Source organism: Syngnathus floridae, chromosome 13, assembly GCF_059516105.1.
Source record: "Syngnathus floridae isolate MCC-2025c chromosome 13, RoL_Sflo_1.0, whole genome shotgun sequence".
NCBI classification, from domain to species: domain Eukaryota; kingdom Metazoa; phylum Chordata; class Actinopteri; order Syngnathiformes; family Syngnathidae; genus Syngnathus; species Syngnathus floridae.
The window spans coordinates 9,570,563-9,586,560 of record NC_142425.1 but is presented as its reverse complement, the minus strand read 5'-3'; the positions used below and the strand labels follow the sequence as shown (position 1 = coordinate 9,586,560).

General features: G+C 43.2%; 1 protein-coding gene across 10 annotated transcripts in view; it reads left to right on the top strand.

Moving 5' to 3' along the window:
* celf5a (cugbp, Elav-like family member 5a) overlaps window positions 1–15,998 on the top strand; it is a 165,454-nt gene that overhangs the window by 37,011 nt on the left and 112,445 nt on the right. For all 10 annotated transcript variants that reach the window (XM_088395262.1, XM_088395255.1, XM_088395257.1 and 7 more), the window contains one exon: window positions 4,413–4,495. In XM_088395262.1, coding sequence (XP_088251388.1) covers window positions 4,413–4,495 — 83 coding nt within the window. The remainder of the gene's footprint in view (window positions 1–4,412; window positions 4,496–15,998) is intronic.

The following is a 15,998-nucleotide window of genomic DNA, read 5'->3' as shown; positions in this document are numbered from 1 at the left end:
TAATTACTGTTGAGAAGCTAACAGAGGATTTGGACGATTTTAAAATAAAATAGCTCTACTTGATTATTAAAATATTTATCGATTAATTTGATGATCAATTACTTTTCGATTAATCGATTAATTTTGACAACCCTGGATAACATTTTATTGGGGAACAACAAGAGTTCTAGTTCATACTCATTTTTGATTGATATAAGGAAAGATTATAGGGCAGTTTGTCTTTTTTAAGACTGCAGATTATTCGTATCATTGTATTTATTTCGATTGTGCACCAGGCTGGTTATTGCGAATACTTGGCAAGGAAGCATCCTCTTACCGTAAAGGTATGACACATCTTTCGGAAATCCCTTGCCAGGGTTGGAGGGCGGTACAGTGTATTGATTTGTGTGTTTAAAAAAAAACAAAAAAATCCAAAACAACCCAGCTCGATTTCAGGAAAGGAGTGACACGTCAGGGCTGTACACTTGGCAGGTTCACTCTCTTTGGCTTCCCAGAAGTAAAACAGCAGGAGGCGCTAAGTGGCAACCTCCACATTATTTACAGCTCTGTGAAAGTCCATCCATTAACGGTGTCAATTAGCTTCCTCATCAGGGATGCGGGTGGCGGGATTTATTTATAGTTCTGACTTTAATAGCAAAAGGAGCTGGAAAAGGTTAGATTTGAAGAGCGCAGAGCGGACATTTCCCAACATGCTTTAAGGCCAACCGAGACACCTATTGAAAAAATTCTGGCCCACATGGGGATGGATGCCCACTTTAATCTGTCATGTCGCCTCCCACAGAGGCGCCAACCCTCGGACAACTTTATTAGGAGCCTGTTGGAAATGGAATCCGGCCATCCTGTTATGTTGTTATCCCCGCAGTGTATAGTCTTAAGTACGGGGAGAATTACTCCCCGCCTTGTCGTGTCAGTTCATCCTTCTATTTTATGACGGCTTCTTTAGCCCAATATTGATCCTTCTCGGAGCGAAGGCGAAGCATCTCAAAAAGAATTTATTGCCTTTGTCAGCCTTATTAGGCCACGCACGCTTCACCCCAACACGTGTATGGCGTGTAAGTACACGACACAGGCGCTCCTTTGGGATGCGCCGCCTATGGATCTGCTTGACTGCTCGTCGGAGGCAAGTGGAGTCCATGTGAGTGAGGAGCAACAAATCAATGGGCCGGGTCTTCTGCTCAAGGGGTCAGAGAGGATAGCAAGGAGGGTCCCGCCACGATTGCTGCATTAGATGTTGCTCGGAATTGAAAATATAGTTCTGCGAAATCCATTATTGCCTTTGTGAGGGATAATTTTATGCCGTTTCCTTTCTCCACCATCAGTGACAGTACTTTAGTATAGAACATAATGTACAGATCTCATTAGAGTGGTTCACACACAGAACCTTTTGGTGCTTATGGGTTTGCTTAGTGTGGGAGGATTATGTTTAAAGGAAAATTATGGTGTCGCCCACCTATGTTGGGTCAAATTTGATGGTGATCGTGAATCAATTTGGCGCATAATCTGGGGCTCTGATAGGAAAGTCATTGGCAGGAAGTACTGTTGAAGTGATGATCTGACATGGAGATCTTTGTATGCTAAGGAGCAGCTAAGTTTAGACTTGTAACTTGTAATTGATGCCTCCTTCATAGAGGTTCGTAATTGTATGTAGATGCTGCAAGATGGTGTCAAAGTACTGCTTTTGTCTAAATGAAAACTCCTCAATCCACCCCTTGGCGCCGAAATGGTGTAAAAGTTTTATTGCTGCTGAATGCTGACTCGGTAAAAAGTGGGGTTTACCGTACATGTCAATTTATTTTTAATGGAAACGTGGTGCCACCTGTTGTCCCACAACATGAAGACATTATCTGTTATAGCAGAGCACACTATTTGAGTAACTTGGAGCGTTCCATGACTGTGGCTCCCGCCATTCCCATTTATTAATTCCAACTGTAGCTCAAGGTGAGGGTTGACGTGGAGGGGCAGTGAAAGGAGAAATGTGGGAGGATTTGGAAAGATGAGCAGCTCCGGCGTGATTGACGACGGCCCGATGGAAGGATGCGGTCGGCTTTGCGATGAGAAGAACTGAGCACCCCCGCTCCCGTCCACCTCCATTTAAGGTGGCTGTCTGACTTAATTAAGGTTTACAGGTTACGCTAGGCTACTGCTTATATTACGCCGCTCATTACAAGGCCATTAGGCTCGGGCAGAGAAAATATTGTTGTCAGAACTATGATGACTCAAAGCATTTTAATACACCTCCTCCCAACTCCTTCTTTTCCGAGTATCTGAATGACGTTCTTGGGAGCAGATTGGGAATCTTTATTTTTCCCCAAGTAAGGGGGTGCTTCGAGGAGCTTCTCAGAGACCACACTGATTACCCCCCTCATGGTCAATTTGTGCCTCTGAGCCTCCCGCCCAGCCAATGATACAGGTCATAATCACATTGTATCAGTGCTGATGTGTGTTTTGGATCCCCCCCCCATCCCTCTACTCTCCATCTCCCTCAGGCCGCCCCCCCCTCACATGAAGAGGGGCGTCATGGGAGTAAATGAAGTAAGCAAGTAATCTAGCCCCACAGATAGCCCTCAAAAGATGTGTGAGGGCAACGAGCGGGACTTTTTCTGCTACCTTCACACTTTCCCCCAGCGAGGAAATGGCTTTCAGTGCGAGGGAGTTCGCACTTTTTCCCTATTACTCCGAAGGGCGAAGGAAACGGACAAAGAAGTGAGAGAAATCAGTCTATATAATTGATGTCCACACCTTCGTATTGATCCAGAAGTCATTTTTTTCTTCATGGACATACAATGCAAATGTCAGTAACAGCAGGAGAGGAGAGTTCGCACCGGGCTTGTCGCAAAGTTGTATGGTACCTTCGACTTTTTTTTTTTTTTTTTCTCTCCAGGTGCTAAAAGTGTGACGCCAATCCTCTGCTTCTCCCCCCTCATCGTCTCGCTCACTTCTTCAGATTTTAATTACACGACAATTCAACACAGTGGAGATGAAGCGACTCGGCCCTATTTCCCAGTACACATACGGCGTGCACTTGAAAATATATCATTAGGAAATGGGTGCTGGAGCACATTGAAAAAAAAAAAGAACAAGATAGATTTGGCAGCCACAAAGAGAAAGTAGAAGAGGTATTTCTTTCTCTTTGGAGGTGAAATCAATGTGACAGATAAGGCTGCTTAAAGGTTTCCATCAGATGACGCACAGGATCATCTCTTCACAATAGGAAGGCTTCCCCCATTGCTTTGTCAGCAGGCTGCTGTTGTCGTGGCTTTTATTTCTTGGTGCCGTTTCCAACTATTTCATCATTCCGTACAATTGGTATGCAGAGCAACGCTGGCAATTTGCGCCTGTTTGGTTTCCCAATTATGCAGTCGTTAAAGCACTCTCGCCTGTGGCCCGCAAATTCTTATCAAGCCCATACGTTAAAAGCAACGCGTGTAAACCGAGTTCAACCAAGAAGGTTGTAAAGTTTGCGATGGAACACGCAGTCACTATATCTGACACTGCTGCAACAATACATCAGCTTTGGAAACATTCGGATGTTGAAATGAGATCCAAAATGCTCTAAACCGCCTTCGGGGTGTCAGAAAATATGATGTACGCTAACCCGTGTGAACCCCATTAATAGAACACAAGCAAATCTATTTATTCAGACAGTGGCGGGGAAAATGATTGCCGCAATACTCCATCTGCTTTCTCTTCATCCCTCGTCTCTTCTCTGAGGGATGTTGCCTGGATGTGCACGCCTCGCATCCGAGTGGGGCGGCCATTAGCGAATGCTAAAATGGGATGATTTTTTTTTTTAAACATCACCTATCTTGCTGTAAACTAGATATTCTTCACCTTTTTTGCTGACATGTTCCTTTTGGGCCTACTCATATCCCAATTATTTCTCCATTACGATAAACACCTAAAAACGTTGTTGGCCTCCACTCCACTAGGCGGCAATCCAGCATGCCAGTTAACTTATATAGTAGCGGATATTCAACAAGATTTGTTAAGTGCCTAACTATTTCAAGCCAAGTGTAACATGAGAAACCTTTATAGCTCAGACTTGGAGATGTAACTTTTAATATTTATTTAGCCGACAGAAAAAAACTTAAATACCCAAGTCAAGTTTGGAAAACAAGAAAAAACAACAAATTTAACAAAGAGCAATCTCAATTAAATCCTTTGGAGTGGCTTCGCCATTAGTGACTCAGAATCTACACAAATAAAAACAAAATTTCTATATTGCTATCATGCATGCAACAGTTTGCACAACAATGAGTGGAACAACCAAAGGGACATTCAACCATCACTGGCACCCCCCCCCCCCCCCCTCCACAATTGTTTGGCCTCTGTCTCTCTACCGAGTGCTCTTGTGTGACATCTACTTCTGTGCCTGCTTTTATTCCTATAACGCGGTGTGCCTATTTTTACAGGTTGTGCGTTCCTCACCTACTGCGCCCGAGAGTCCGCCATCAAAGCCCAGAATGCCCTCCACGAACAGAAAACACTGCCAGGGGTAAGTGCTGCACTATACGTGCGTCTCGCTCGTCGTAAAAAAATATGTGAGATGATGGAAAAACACGGGAAAGCAATTCAATCAGCGTCTTTATACTCTGAAGGCACAGTTGCACTGCGTCTTGCTCTCTGCATTGATTGGACTTGAGCTGCCTCATACTTTTTGACCTTATTAATATTACTTGTACTGCTTGCAGATTAACCCACCAATCAAATATTTTGTGTATTAATAGAATTTGAATAATTTGTTAGCAATTTAAATTTAAATATTTTTATTTATATTTTTATATTATTGTGTCCCCATTCTGTTGAAAAAAATTCCATAAAAAATATTTAGGCCTGTCTATAAATAGCTACAGTTCATATGGAGAATTTATTTGATGTAAAATAATAATGATAGTAATATTATCATGCTGTAGTATATGCCGCAAGTAGTGTGCTCCCCCTGACAGTGTCTCCTGGCATTTAAATAATACATTTTTCACATTTTTGCAGCGTTACCTCGATGACATATTTAGGTCGCTATGTTTTCAAACATATCTATGCATGTTGCCTACACACACGTCACTTCGAGTGGACGTGACGTTCCTTCATGCCACTTGAGTGAGTCATAAAACCCTTTCCTTGTACGCTTTCAATCCAGCTTCATCACCTCATGCGCTGATTCCCCTCAACCTCCCTCGATCATGTCTGCATCACACTCCCCTACCCCTCCCCTCACACCTCCGATCACCCAGTTCCTCCTGAGCGAGAGCATGTCATAGAAAAGCAGACGTAGATAGCTGTTAGCCTCACGTCCGAAGCTGCAGTTACCTCCCATGCGTGGATCCCTTGCCAAAAACGTCAAGCTCGGTCGTTCCGCTTGGATCTGCCGCCAATGTTGATTCCTGGTAGCGGTAAAAAAAAAAAAAACACGTGCGCATGGAAGCCTGCTGTGATCCAAACCACCCATGGTTGTGAATGCATTAATTCTTCATTCGCACAAATATTTAGTCGTGCATAATTTAGCACAAGAGGCTGCTACATGTGAGCGGATGTCTTTGTCTTTCGAGCTTGGTGAAGCAGCATGTTGCTTATTGCTCAAGGTTATTTTTGTAGATTTTCTACACCCCGTGTCAACAAAGGTGTCCAAAAAAAACAACAACTCTGGCCTTCAAGCTCCTAGTCCTCATGGCGGGTGTTTAAAACTGCACAGCAATAGTACGACCTTACCATAGTTGGCAAAACCCAGGCTTATCTCACCCACACATCCCTTTTACTTTTCCTCCTGCAAAATCCTGGCGATCCAACACCGACCTAATCTCGCTGCAGCATGCGTGTGCCGCGTCACGCTGGATATAACATGGCCGTGAGCGTCCACGTTGAACGCTTCTGCAGTTAGTATTTGTCGCTATGTACTTGACCTGGGTTGTGGGGTGCAGGAAGTGGAGGAGGCCTGTTTATGGAAACCCGCAATGAGAGCAGCGAAGGGATTATGTTCTCACACATGCAGGCTCCTGCTGTGTCAACATTCTAAGCAGATCTTCCTCTCAATTGTCTTTTTTTTTTTTTTTTTAATTTTCTGTTTGCTTTAAAAATCCTGGGTTGAAAACAACCTAATTTTGGTTCGCGAAAAAAACGAGCTAGTAGAATGTATTTGTACTTTACCTTCCACAATTGGTACGAGCGAGGCCGTAATGGGATGAACAGAGGAGCGTGGCCTTGCGCCCCCGCCGCCGAGCTGTTCCGCGAAAACCCCGTTGAATTTTTTTGCGCCCGCGCAAAGTATAAAAATGCACACTGGCGCCATCCATCTGCTTTTCCCGCGCTTGAGCCAAGCTCGCCTGCGTGTCGTCCGATCTGCTGCAAAAAACTGAATTATTCAATGCTACACTGTGTGAAGGTTGTATGAGGTAGTATGGCGGGATTGTGTGTTGTTTTGTGTTGGGTGGGGGTGGGAGTGGAGCGGAGCGGTCAGCATGAAGCCAATTGGTGCTGGCAGGATGTTGAGGCCTTGTAGCTAGAGAGAGAACTCGTTAGAATCTCGCCTTTGGGAAGCAGGAGTCTGTGTGCTTGTGTCTTTGTGCGTTCCTAATCAGTAAAATGATTGCGGCAAAGGGAAACCAGGCAAGGTCTTTCTTTTTGCTTTCAAATATTTATCCTTTGAATAGCAGCCCTGCATGTTTGCAATATAATGTAACTTTCCGAACCACAAAGTGCATCTTTAGTGCCCGAGCGGTTTTATTTTTCAGAAGTGAGACTGAGATGGGGCTAGTTTATTTAAATTTAAATATTTCATCTTTTCCCAAGCAGACTGAAACAGAGGAATGGAAAACTTGGTCCAAAAAAGATCTTATATGGCAAAAGAATTAAAATGTAAAGCTGTGACTACTGTGCTTATTTGTTGATATACAATGGAACCTTTTTTTTTGAGTGCTTGGTTGGCTGATGCTTTTTATTTTATTTTATTTTATTTTCCAGGTAATGTAATATAGAACAAATGACATTAGAAAGCTGACCTGACTGCAGAGCAACTAAAGCAAAAAAAAAAAACCTCGACAATGTGATGTAGTTGCATAATAGTATTAAGTCCATGATTGGACATGGTTTGGTTGTGGATAAATCCAGTTCTTTTTTTTTTTTTTTTTTTTTTTTTTTATTCGCCTCCCTGAAAGAAAAAAAAATGCATTCAATTGAGGACAACTTAGAAGTCAACCAGCATGGTGTTCTACTTTAGAGGTTCCACTGTATTGCAAATAAAGTTGTAGCTGCGTTGTTACAAGCTGACCTATATTCAACTTTACTAGCCAGAGGGACACAGTGAGTTAGTGAAGAGAGCCACTGTTACATTTCCTCTCTTCTGTGTGATGTACGACTCTTCGAGGTGGTTCTGTGTTGGTTGCGCTCGATGACAATGTGGCAATAGTGACCAAAGTGAAGACAACACATTAATACAAAAGGTCGCCTGAAAGTATGTCTGGATTTTTGGTGAGTCATGTCATGGTCGGAGAAAATCTGTGTGGCGGTGCTTATTATGTAAATTAGTCAATTTCTCACACAGGCATTTTTCCCAAATATGCTGCTCCGGTTATGTAATTTCGTACTTAGGCACTCTGGAGACCAATAACTGTTTATATAGAAAAAAACAGAAAAGTAAATTTATCCATATTACGTCCCCTATAAACTAAGATGCGCCACATTTGGCCGAGGGCATTTTTTTTTTTTTTTTTTAATAAACACACTCTCCACCCTCCCCACACATGAAGCCACTTCTCAGTGAGAAGTGTGCTATTTTTTCCGAGGTACAGGTTAGCAAAAGGGGTTGAATTATTAATGTTTTATGATATTTTTAGCCCGTTTAACCTATTTCTGGTTGTGGCTGGAGACTGTTCGCCCATCTGTCTGTGAGATTCCATCATGTGACACCGCCGCGATCTGGGTTACGGAGTGGAAACGGGCCCAGCGTGTGCTTTTTGGACATGCACCTGCTCACCTGTAGGTGGATGGTGTAATACCGAACGTGACCAGTTTTTGTCACGGGGATCCAGTACAGGTGGGGCGGGTTTCTACACCGGCTTGTTCAGGAGTAAAATGAAAGAGGATTGCGGATATGCTTGATAAACTTCGGCCTTGAACGGCAGCTCGTGTGAGTGTCTCTGTCGGGCGTGTGTGTCCTTGCGTGCGGAGAGAAAGAGAAATGATTAGCCTACAAAACACACACGCAAACAGACAAGCCAGCAGATTAGCTGGCAGGCAAGCGGAACTCGGGGAACAAGCGACTTGACGCCATCATGAAGGAAACACGGACACTTACAATCACGTCGGGCATTCAGACTAATTGGAGTTGACATCTGACCTTGAGTAAAAAAAAAGGAGGGAGGGGGGGTCACGTGGTCATGTTGACAGCTCGAAGTCATATATACCTTCCGAGCCAAAATAGCCGAGAGCCGCGGGCTCAGCATGCGTCGTCGATCTGAGCTTGACTGAAATGGCACACTTACTGTGCAACCAGAGGGGGCTCATTTGTAAGGCAGATGCGGGCGCCTGTCGAGGCTCCAAGGTGTGTGTGTGTGTGTGTGTCGGGGGTTTGCACAGCACGACAGCCAGCGATTGTCAGCAAAAATCAAGACGAATGAAATACAGTACACAGGCTCCGGGGGGGCACGAGAGGGGTGTGACTGACAGGAGGCGTGAGCGCAAAGAGCCGGAGGAAAAGCTTCAAGTTCCAGCTCTCGTTCCCGACCCGGATAAGAGAAGCAGCATGAGGCATAGGGTGGAGAAGAGGGGACAATGTGAGGGTCCCCCCCGGGGGTTGGGGGGGGTACAAGTGCGTGGGGAGCGCTACTGATGGGCCTGTTCATGTGGAAGTGGGTATTATCATTGCAGAGGAGGGCTGTCAGCAGCTCTCTCAGGAGTCGGTGTCAGGGCCGTTGAAGGCTTCTGTCCAGATCTCCACGCTGCCTTTTGCTGCTTCAGTGCAACATTTCCAAAAGTTCCTTTCCCCCCCACCATTCATTTTTAGAAAATAGGTTCTTGCTCATGCAATTCCATTGTTTGGATGGACATGGCCTTAGAGCTTTCAAATAGGAAAGCAAGTCTCGTGCCAAGAGCTACAGCCTGAGGCTTTCAAACTATTCTCATCTTGAGAAGCCGCTGTCAATAATTCAGACTAAAACAACATTGTTGTAGGCAGCCAGGCTTACGTTTATACATCAGTATATCAGACTTTATCAGACTTAGCTGTTCTTGATGCTTATTGGCATCAGGGAGACCAGAATTCTACTTTTTGCAAGCAAGGTAATACTTTGTTTTAAGTGATGTTGCCAGAGAGGCTTTAACGTCGTATTGGGGAAATTGATGAAGCGTACTTTTGGGAAATACCAATCAAGTGTGTCCATTTTTTTTTTTTTGCACTTAGTTTTAGGTCGTACCGCCCGGACAGGATGTTAGTGTGGAATGAAAAAGATTCAAGCTGTGGATTAGAGAAGATGGAAGCAGAGAGAAAGAAAGAGATGAAACATATTTGAATCAGTGAGTTGTGAAGATTCCAAAAATGAGATGGAGACAGAGGGAAATGGAGAGTGGGGAAGTATTGATGGAGGGCCTCGGTGCTTCTTCGGGACTTTTTTTTTTTTTTTTCTTTCTCAACCTCTTCAATATGAATCGGGAGAAAAGTAGCACAGCTGCGCCATGTCTTTCGTAGAGTCCCACGGTGAAGTCCAAAGACATCCCAGAGGTAATCATTATGTTGACAATGTGGCACTCACAAGCTGAATAGCATTGGAAGCCTGATTGCAAAAAAAAAAAAAAAAACGATTAAAATCACATAGTGAGAATCGAATGAACAAAAGCAATCATGCCGCTTTTATCTTAGACATTTTTATACTAAAAATATTTTTGGGAGAGAAGGATCTATAAAAATAATGACTTTTAATAATGAAATGTCAGAGCCAGCGAGAGTATATTTACTCAATGGCTTGGATATTTTATACGGAGTGAGAAGGATTTCTAATACAGTGGGGCCTTCATAAAATCATACATTAATGTTGTCACGAACAGAATTTAAAGAAACTGTTCCAGCCACTCTTTCATATGCTGCTCCTGCTGGTGTGCTGCCCTGGCCACCAGGGGGCAGTATAATAGACATGCATATATAGTTCTTTGCAGAGGATCAAAAATATATGCCTATTTTTTTTTATCTACCTACAAATATATAATATATATATTACCTCGGTGTCTACTATTTCACATTTTTGCCACTTTTCAAATATTTCAGATGTCATTTACAAGGCTGCCGCATTTCTTCGTAATGTTTGATTCATAATCCTATCAAACGGTGACAGCATATATCATGTAGTTTATGTCATCTTCAAAAATATTGACCTTCAAGTATATATCAGAATGATATAAGCGGGTTCAACTTGCCCGGGCCTGCTTTTATTGATTATAATCCTGAAAGCATGCACTTGAGTGGCCCTCTTCCAAGTCTGGTCAGTCTGGCCTCCTGCTCTAACAACCTCTGTTATCCTGCCAACTCCTTCCAAATCTTCACCGGTCTGACCATTTGACAGGCTTAAAGGTACCCCGTGGACATGTGGGTAACGAGTAGAGAGGTCTGTAAAGCAAAAAAGGCTCTGATAAGTGGACCCTGTATTGCTTGTATGGCATGTTCTGACAGAGTGCGCACTAAGCCATGAGCGGCTCCGCTCAAAATAGGACGGTGGAGGCAAACTATGATAGTTTTGGGGTTGAAAAGTAGCAGATACGCCCCCACGTATTTGTCGGGGCTTAAGGATGCACAATGCGCGTTTGTGAAAAATGTTGCGTATAAACAAAACCATGATTGTTGGCAGTTTCAAAGCCTGCTGGGAGCCATTAGCTGACTTTAGCCAAGATGAATAGGAAGTCATCAGTGGACCAGAGGAAGTCCGTCATGTCCTCTGACACATCTAAAAGCACTTAGGCCGAGTTTGCTGAATGACCAGAATCTGGTAATGCCAGATTTATGATGGTGTCCACGTGCGGCGCCGAGCCCTGTGGGTATTGGCCGCCCCGCTACAGTTACACCGCCTTCACTTGATTTGATATTGGGGCCAAAAGAAGAGAAAATAAAAGCTCTTTTCTTTTGCTCTCTTGCTCTTTCCCTGACACCGCCGCATTCTTTTGCAACCCAGCGCCTTATTGAAGATGCTCTGTAGTGAACTCCAGAAAATGAACGTACTGTAGCATCTGTACAAAAGATCAGAATGGGAAAAAAGCTAAGGTCACTTGGGTACAATGCACTGTAAAAAATAAACCTGGATGAGTTGTGCATAAATGTTATATTGCATAGTGAAACCTGAAATACTTCGATTTTTAATCAATAAAAACCCCCGTCATCACTATAATAATAATCCATCCATTTTATAATAATAATAATAATAATAGCAATAAAAAAATAATGATATCCAAAACGTGATGACATCTAAAAATTTTCCCAGTCACAATGGCTCCTTGAGTGAAAACCATAACTGAGATGTGGCCCATGATGAAAATAACGTTTGACACCACTGAGCTTGAAATCTTGCAAGATTTGCTGAATTTCCCGTTTAAACTGAAGACGACATGCCGCAAACAGCCAATAAATAGGGACAATGACATATTGCGTGGTGCTTGCGTGTAGATCCGTCAGGCAGATAGAACGATATCTCGCCATGTCAGATCAGCCTGGGCGTACAACGGGTCAGCACATTTTGCAAGGAATCGCTCAAGCCGGCTAGCGCAGCACAACACATCTTAAATACATATTTTGCCTCCCAAACTTTAAGTTGTGTAATTTCAGAGTGACAGCACACAATTCTTGTAAAAGCAAATCGTTTCTAAAAGGAGGCCTGGAGCGGCGTGGTCGATACGGAGGGACTTTGAAGCTGACCTATCTCTTTGTCTACGTCCAACTAAAAAGACAAGCGAGGAGTCCCGCAGGGGACAAGCGTCGGGCTAAGTTTCTATTAACACTATCTACATAGCACTGAACGTGTCCCTGCGTTTGATGTGACAGCATCCAGATTACGGAGAACAACAAAGCCGCAGGGTACTTGGCTCACAAAAGATGTTTGACGAAGAAATGTTCAAACATACCAATTTAAACATTTGAATGTTTACATGCTTTGTCCCATCTGTCAAAAAAGATTTTGTTATGATTGCTATTTTTTTACCCCCCCACACACAACTTGCATGTTTTTCACAACATCCCATTGAGTCAGTTGTTCGTGCAATTTGCAAGACAGACAGGCGGCATTCACCGTCTCCATTTGAATCCATCGCGCTGTTGTGAAACAGATGATGTGCCGCATGTGTGCTTGACATCTTAAGTGCCCGCGTTTGGGTTCGACTAATGCGTTTGCTCTGACAGCACGCTGGATTGGACCGCTTAGTGTCATCATGTGAATTGCAATTGGAACAATGAGCAAACGTACCCCCCCCGTACCCAAAGCGGTGCCCTCTAACAAATAGCTTTTCGCTTCATAGCACGCTCAACAATAGGTGGACATGCATGGATTGTTGTTTTTTGTCTGCATCGGAATAATAGCTTTAAGTATGCCCATGATGTTAAAATGACACATTTCTTCTTTTCAACTTTTGTTGGTAACTGGAGATATTCCGTTATAGTTTCAGCAAAACTGGTGACGGGTAGGCTAGTGCACAAGAATCCTCGAAACCTAGTCAGTTATGCGTTCTGTCTCAAATTGGTTGGTTTTCCTTGGGCACGGTGGTTTCTTAAAAATTAAATTAGATGTACTATATGGAGAACTATGATGGCAGATTTTTTTTTTAGCAGATATTTTTAGAAATGTACTACTGTCATAGTTTTCAGTTGAACAAAAATGACAAAGTGGAATTTTGTAAAGTACAAAAAATTACAATAGCTTGTAGTTTAACATGACTTTAGTATCAGCGATTAAAATATGACTATCAAATTTGATTTGTAGCTTGTGCTCACAAGAAAAATCACCGGACATAGACAGCAAACACTTTGATTTTTACATGCTCACTGTTAGCCAACAGTGAAGCAGAATTCCGGAAGCAAGCATGCTCACAGAAAAGGGTGAAAGGTGTGACATTTTGCTGCATGCTTTGAATAAGGATGACGGCGGGGGGTAGCGCTAGTAATTACTCAGTCATTCATTATTCTCTTGAAGGCTTTGACACTGACATAAATTACCAATCTGTAATATCGCCCTTGTACGGCAACTGTGAACCAAGTGTGTTCTGGGTCTCTTAAGACCGCAGAGTCACACCTCGGGGGACCTTTTCTCCATCACATCAGATCAAATTAAAAATCCCCGCTTCCATCGAGATGTCTTTGTTTGACCGCAGAACACAGTGGAAGCGTCGTTTCCGATGAACTCTGTGGCTCGACTCTCGTGTTGAGAAAGTGTAGAAATAAGTCCTCCGGTTGAATCGAAAGCGACGCCTCTTGGCTTTGATGTGGACTATAAATATGAATGTACCAGAAGCTGCTGTTTTTATTGTATAGATTTTTCTATCCCCATTTGTGGGAGGTGTTTGTCAATGTTTATGGAGAGAAACACTGACATTGGGGCAATGGATGTTAGACTCAAATTTCCTTCTGTTTATATTTTCTTTTGTGGTCCCTTTTTCTTCCATTTGGCTTGATAGAACTCTACCTGGATAAAGGATCATCTAGATTTTTCGAAACAATATGATTCAGATCTTGTTTGCGCTGTGTACTCAGAGGTAGCTGCTAGCTAGCTAGCTGAAAGTGTACATGGGTGTTTTAAACTTTTATATTAGTGTTTTAAACTTTATATTAGTGTTTTATTTTTTATGTTAGTCCTTCACGTATTTATGGGCCACATATAGGAGGTTCAGTGACTACTGTAACTTGGTGTTGTGTGTGAATGTTTGTATTGCGACGATAGAAACTCAATAGTTTTCATTAATTACATTAGTATTGCGCAACTGTTGTGGAGCTTTCCACTGGTTTGCGTACTCTGGGATTTCACAAAGGTTTTATTAGGAATCTTTTTCTGCGGTGTTTGTCTTTTTAAAAATGAATGAAATCAATAAATTTCAACCTGATTCCTCAGCGAGGTAGTAAAGTGGGCCGCTTGTTGTGGGAACGTGCGGAGCTTTCCGAGCGAGGAGGTAACGCCATGAGAGCCGCGGCTGTCTTAGCGCGGCGAAGCGGCGCGTCTTGAGCTTCTCGCCAGCCCACGCGCTCCCGCGTCAAGGCCGTATATTTAGTAAGCTTCATTTCTTCTTCCGTGCGAGAGGTGCGCGGGGGTTCTGAAATGTTTGTCTTTGTTCTCCTGGCAGAGTGTTCTGTATGTGTGGGCGTTCACAGTTTCTAGGAGCACCTCGGGAATACATCTCGACAGATGGAGGCTTTAACTGGAGTTGCAAACACCAGGCGCGTACGTGCCTTTGCGGCGTGCTATTTTAATTTGTTTGTTGGTTTGCTTAAGTTTGCAAATAAGATGTTGCTTCTTGAGCTTCTTGCTCAAATAACCGTGACACCCCTAACTCTGAAAATGTGATCGTTTGTGATTTTATGCCTCATTCACTTCAGTCTGGCGCTTTGAACAAAAACAAATTCCGCTCCCTGTGCTTGCTGTCATTGGCGCTGTCCATGGTGCTGAAACCGCTTGCTGCCTTTCTTTTGCGTGCATTCAATAACCATGAAATTGTAAAGAATATTTTAAGGAAATACTCATCTCTAAAGCTGTCAAAAACACCGGGATTAAGGCTGTAATGTTGTTTTTAACACTTTTTTTCACGCTCGTACATCGTAATTTTGCTCGCAAAGCCAAGCGATTGCTCACAAACACCTAAAAATCAAGTCGCTAGTATTTTTACGTAACCACACACATTCTGGTATCTGATCTAGTCCTAGAAAATGGGCCCTTGAAAATGGGCTGATTTCAGCACATCAAGAAATAGGGTGTTAAGTATGCTATAACTCTTGAGTCTTTGTGTATTTTGACCAAAGCATGACATGGTTGACCCTGGAAAATAATTTCATTTTTTCTTATAGTAAACCTTGCTTTCAATCAGATTGTATTCAACCCAACAAGTTCCACTGTATGCATTTGTCTACTGATTTAGCAGCTGGCCTCGTGTAGTAGTGACAAGTGTGAGGGAGAGAGAAAGTGAAACAATTTGCAACAGAAGAGCAGTGGCCCCGCAATTTAGTACGTGCGACCCCCGCCTGATGAAAAATGCACGGCAAAGAAATATATTTTTATTTTTTTTTGCAAGCTAAAACAATTCTCACCGCTTTGGGGCCAATTCTGCCACACGTGATGACAACCATCCACTCGGCCGCTTTTCCGTCTTTTGTCTCCAAACACATTTATTATGTGCTTTGACAGCCCCCGAAAAGAGTAATTGCTTTTCTGACCTGTAATTTCAGCTCAGCAAAATGCATACTTTTTTTGATTTATGTATCGCCTTGCTCGGGATTACCTCATGGGTTCGCCTTTAACACACACTCGCGTGTCAACAGATGTGCTTTTAGGTGGCTTAATGAGTGTTATGATGATAAAACGTCATGCGAGCTCCCCACAGGACCGCAAATAGCAAGGGATGGGCTGTTAGCCGGCTGAAGGCACAGTCTCGTTTTCTTCCTAAACATTCCTTCTCTGTCTTGACTACATTGTTCCATCAGTCTCTTTATAAGCCATTTTTTTTTTGTCCGTCAGCAGCGGTGGAGCTCCGCTCGGGACAATGGGTGCTGCAGCGCCGCGGGCTTCCCGGGAGCCAGAGCGTAGCCTACAAACACTCGCTCTTGCGCGCCACACAGGAAATAAAGTAAAGTCGAGCAGTGGCGGGATTCTGTGTCAGTGGCTTGTTCTGGAATGATCTGTTCCTCTATTTGGGACATGCAGACAGTTATGTTAACCAACTAAGACCATCAAACAGATGCAGTGGGCTATTTTTCTTTGCAGTTTAAAAATTATTCGTCGGTCTCCGTGTCTGTTACATGACTTAAAAAAAAAATAATAATAATAATTTTAATATGT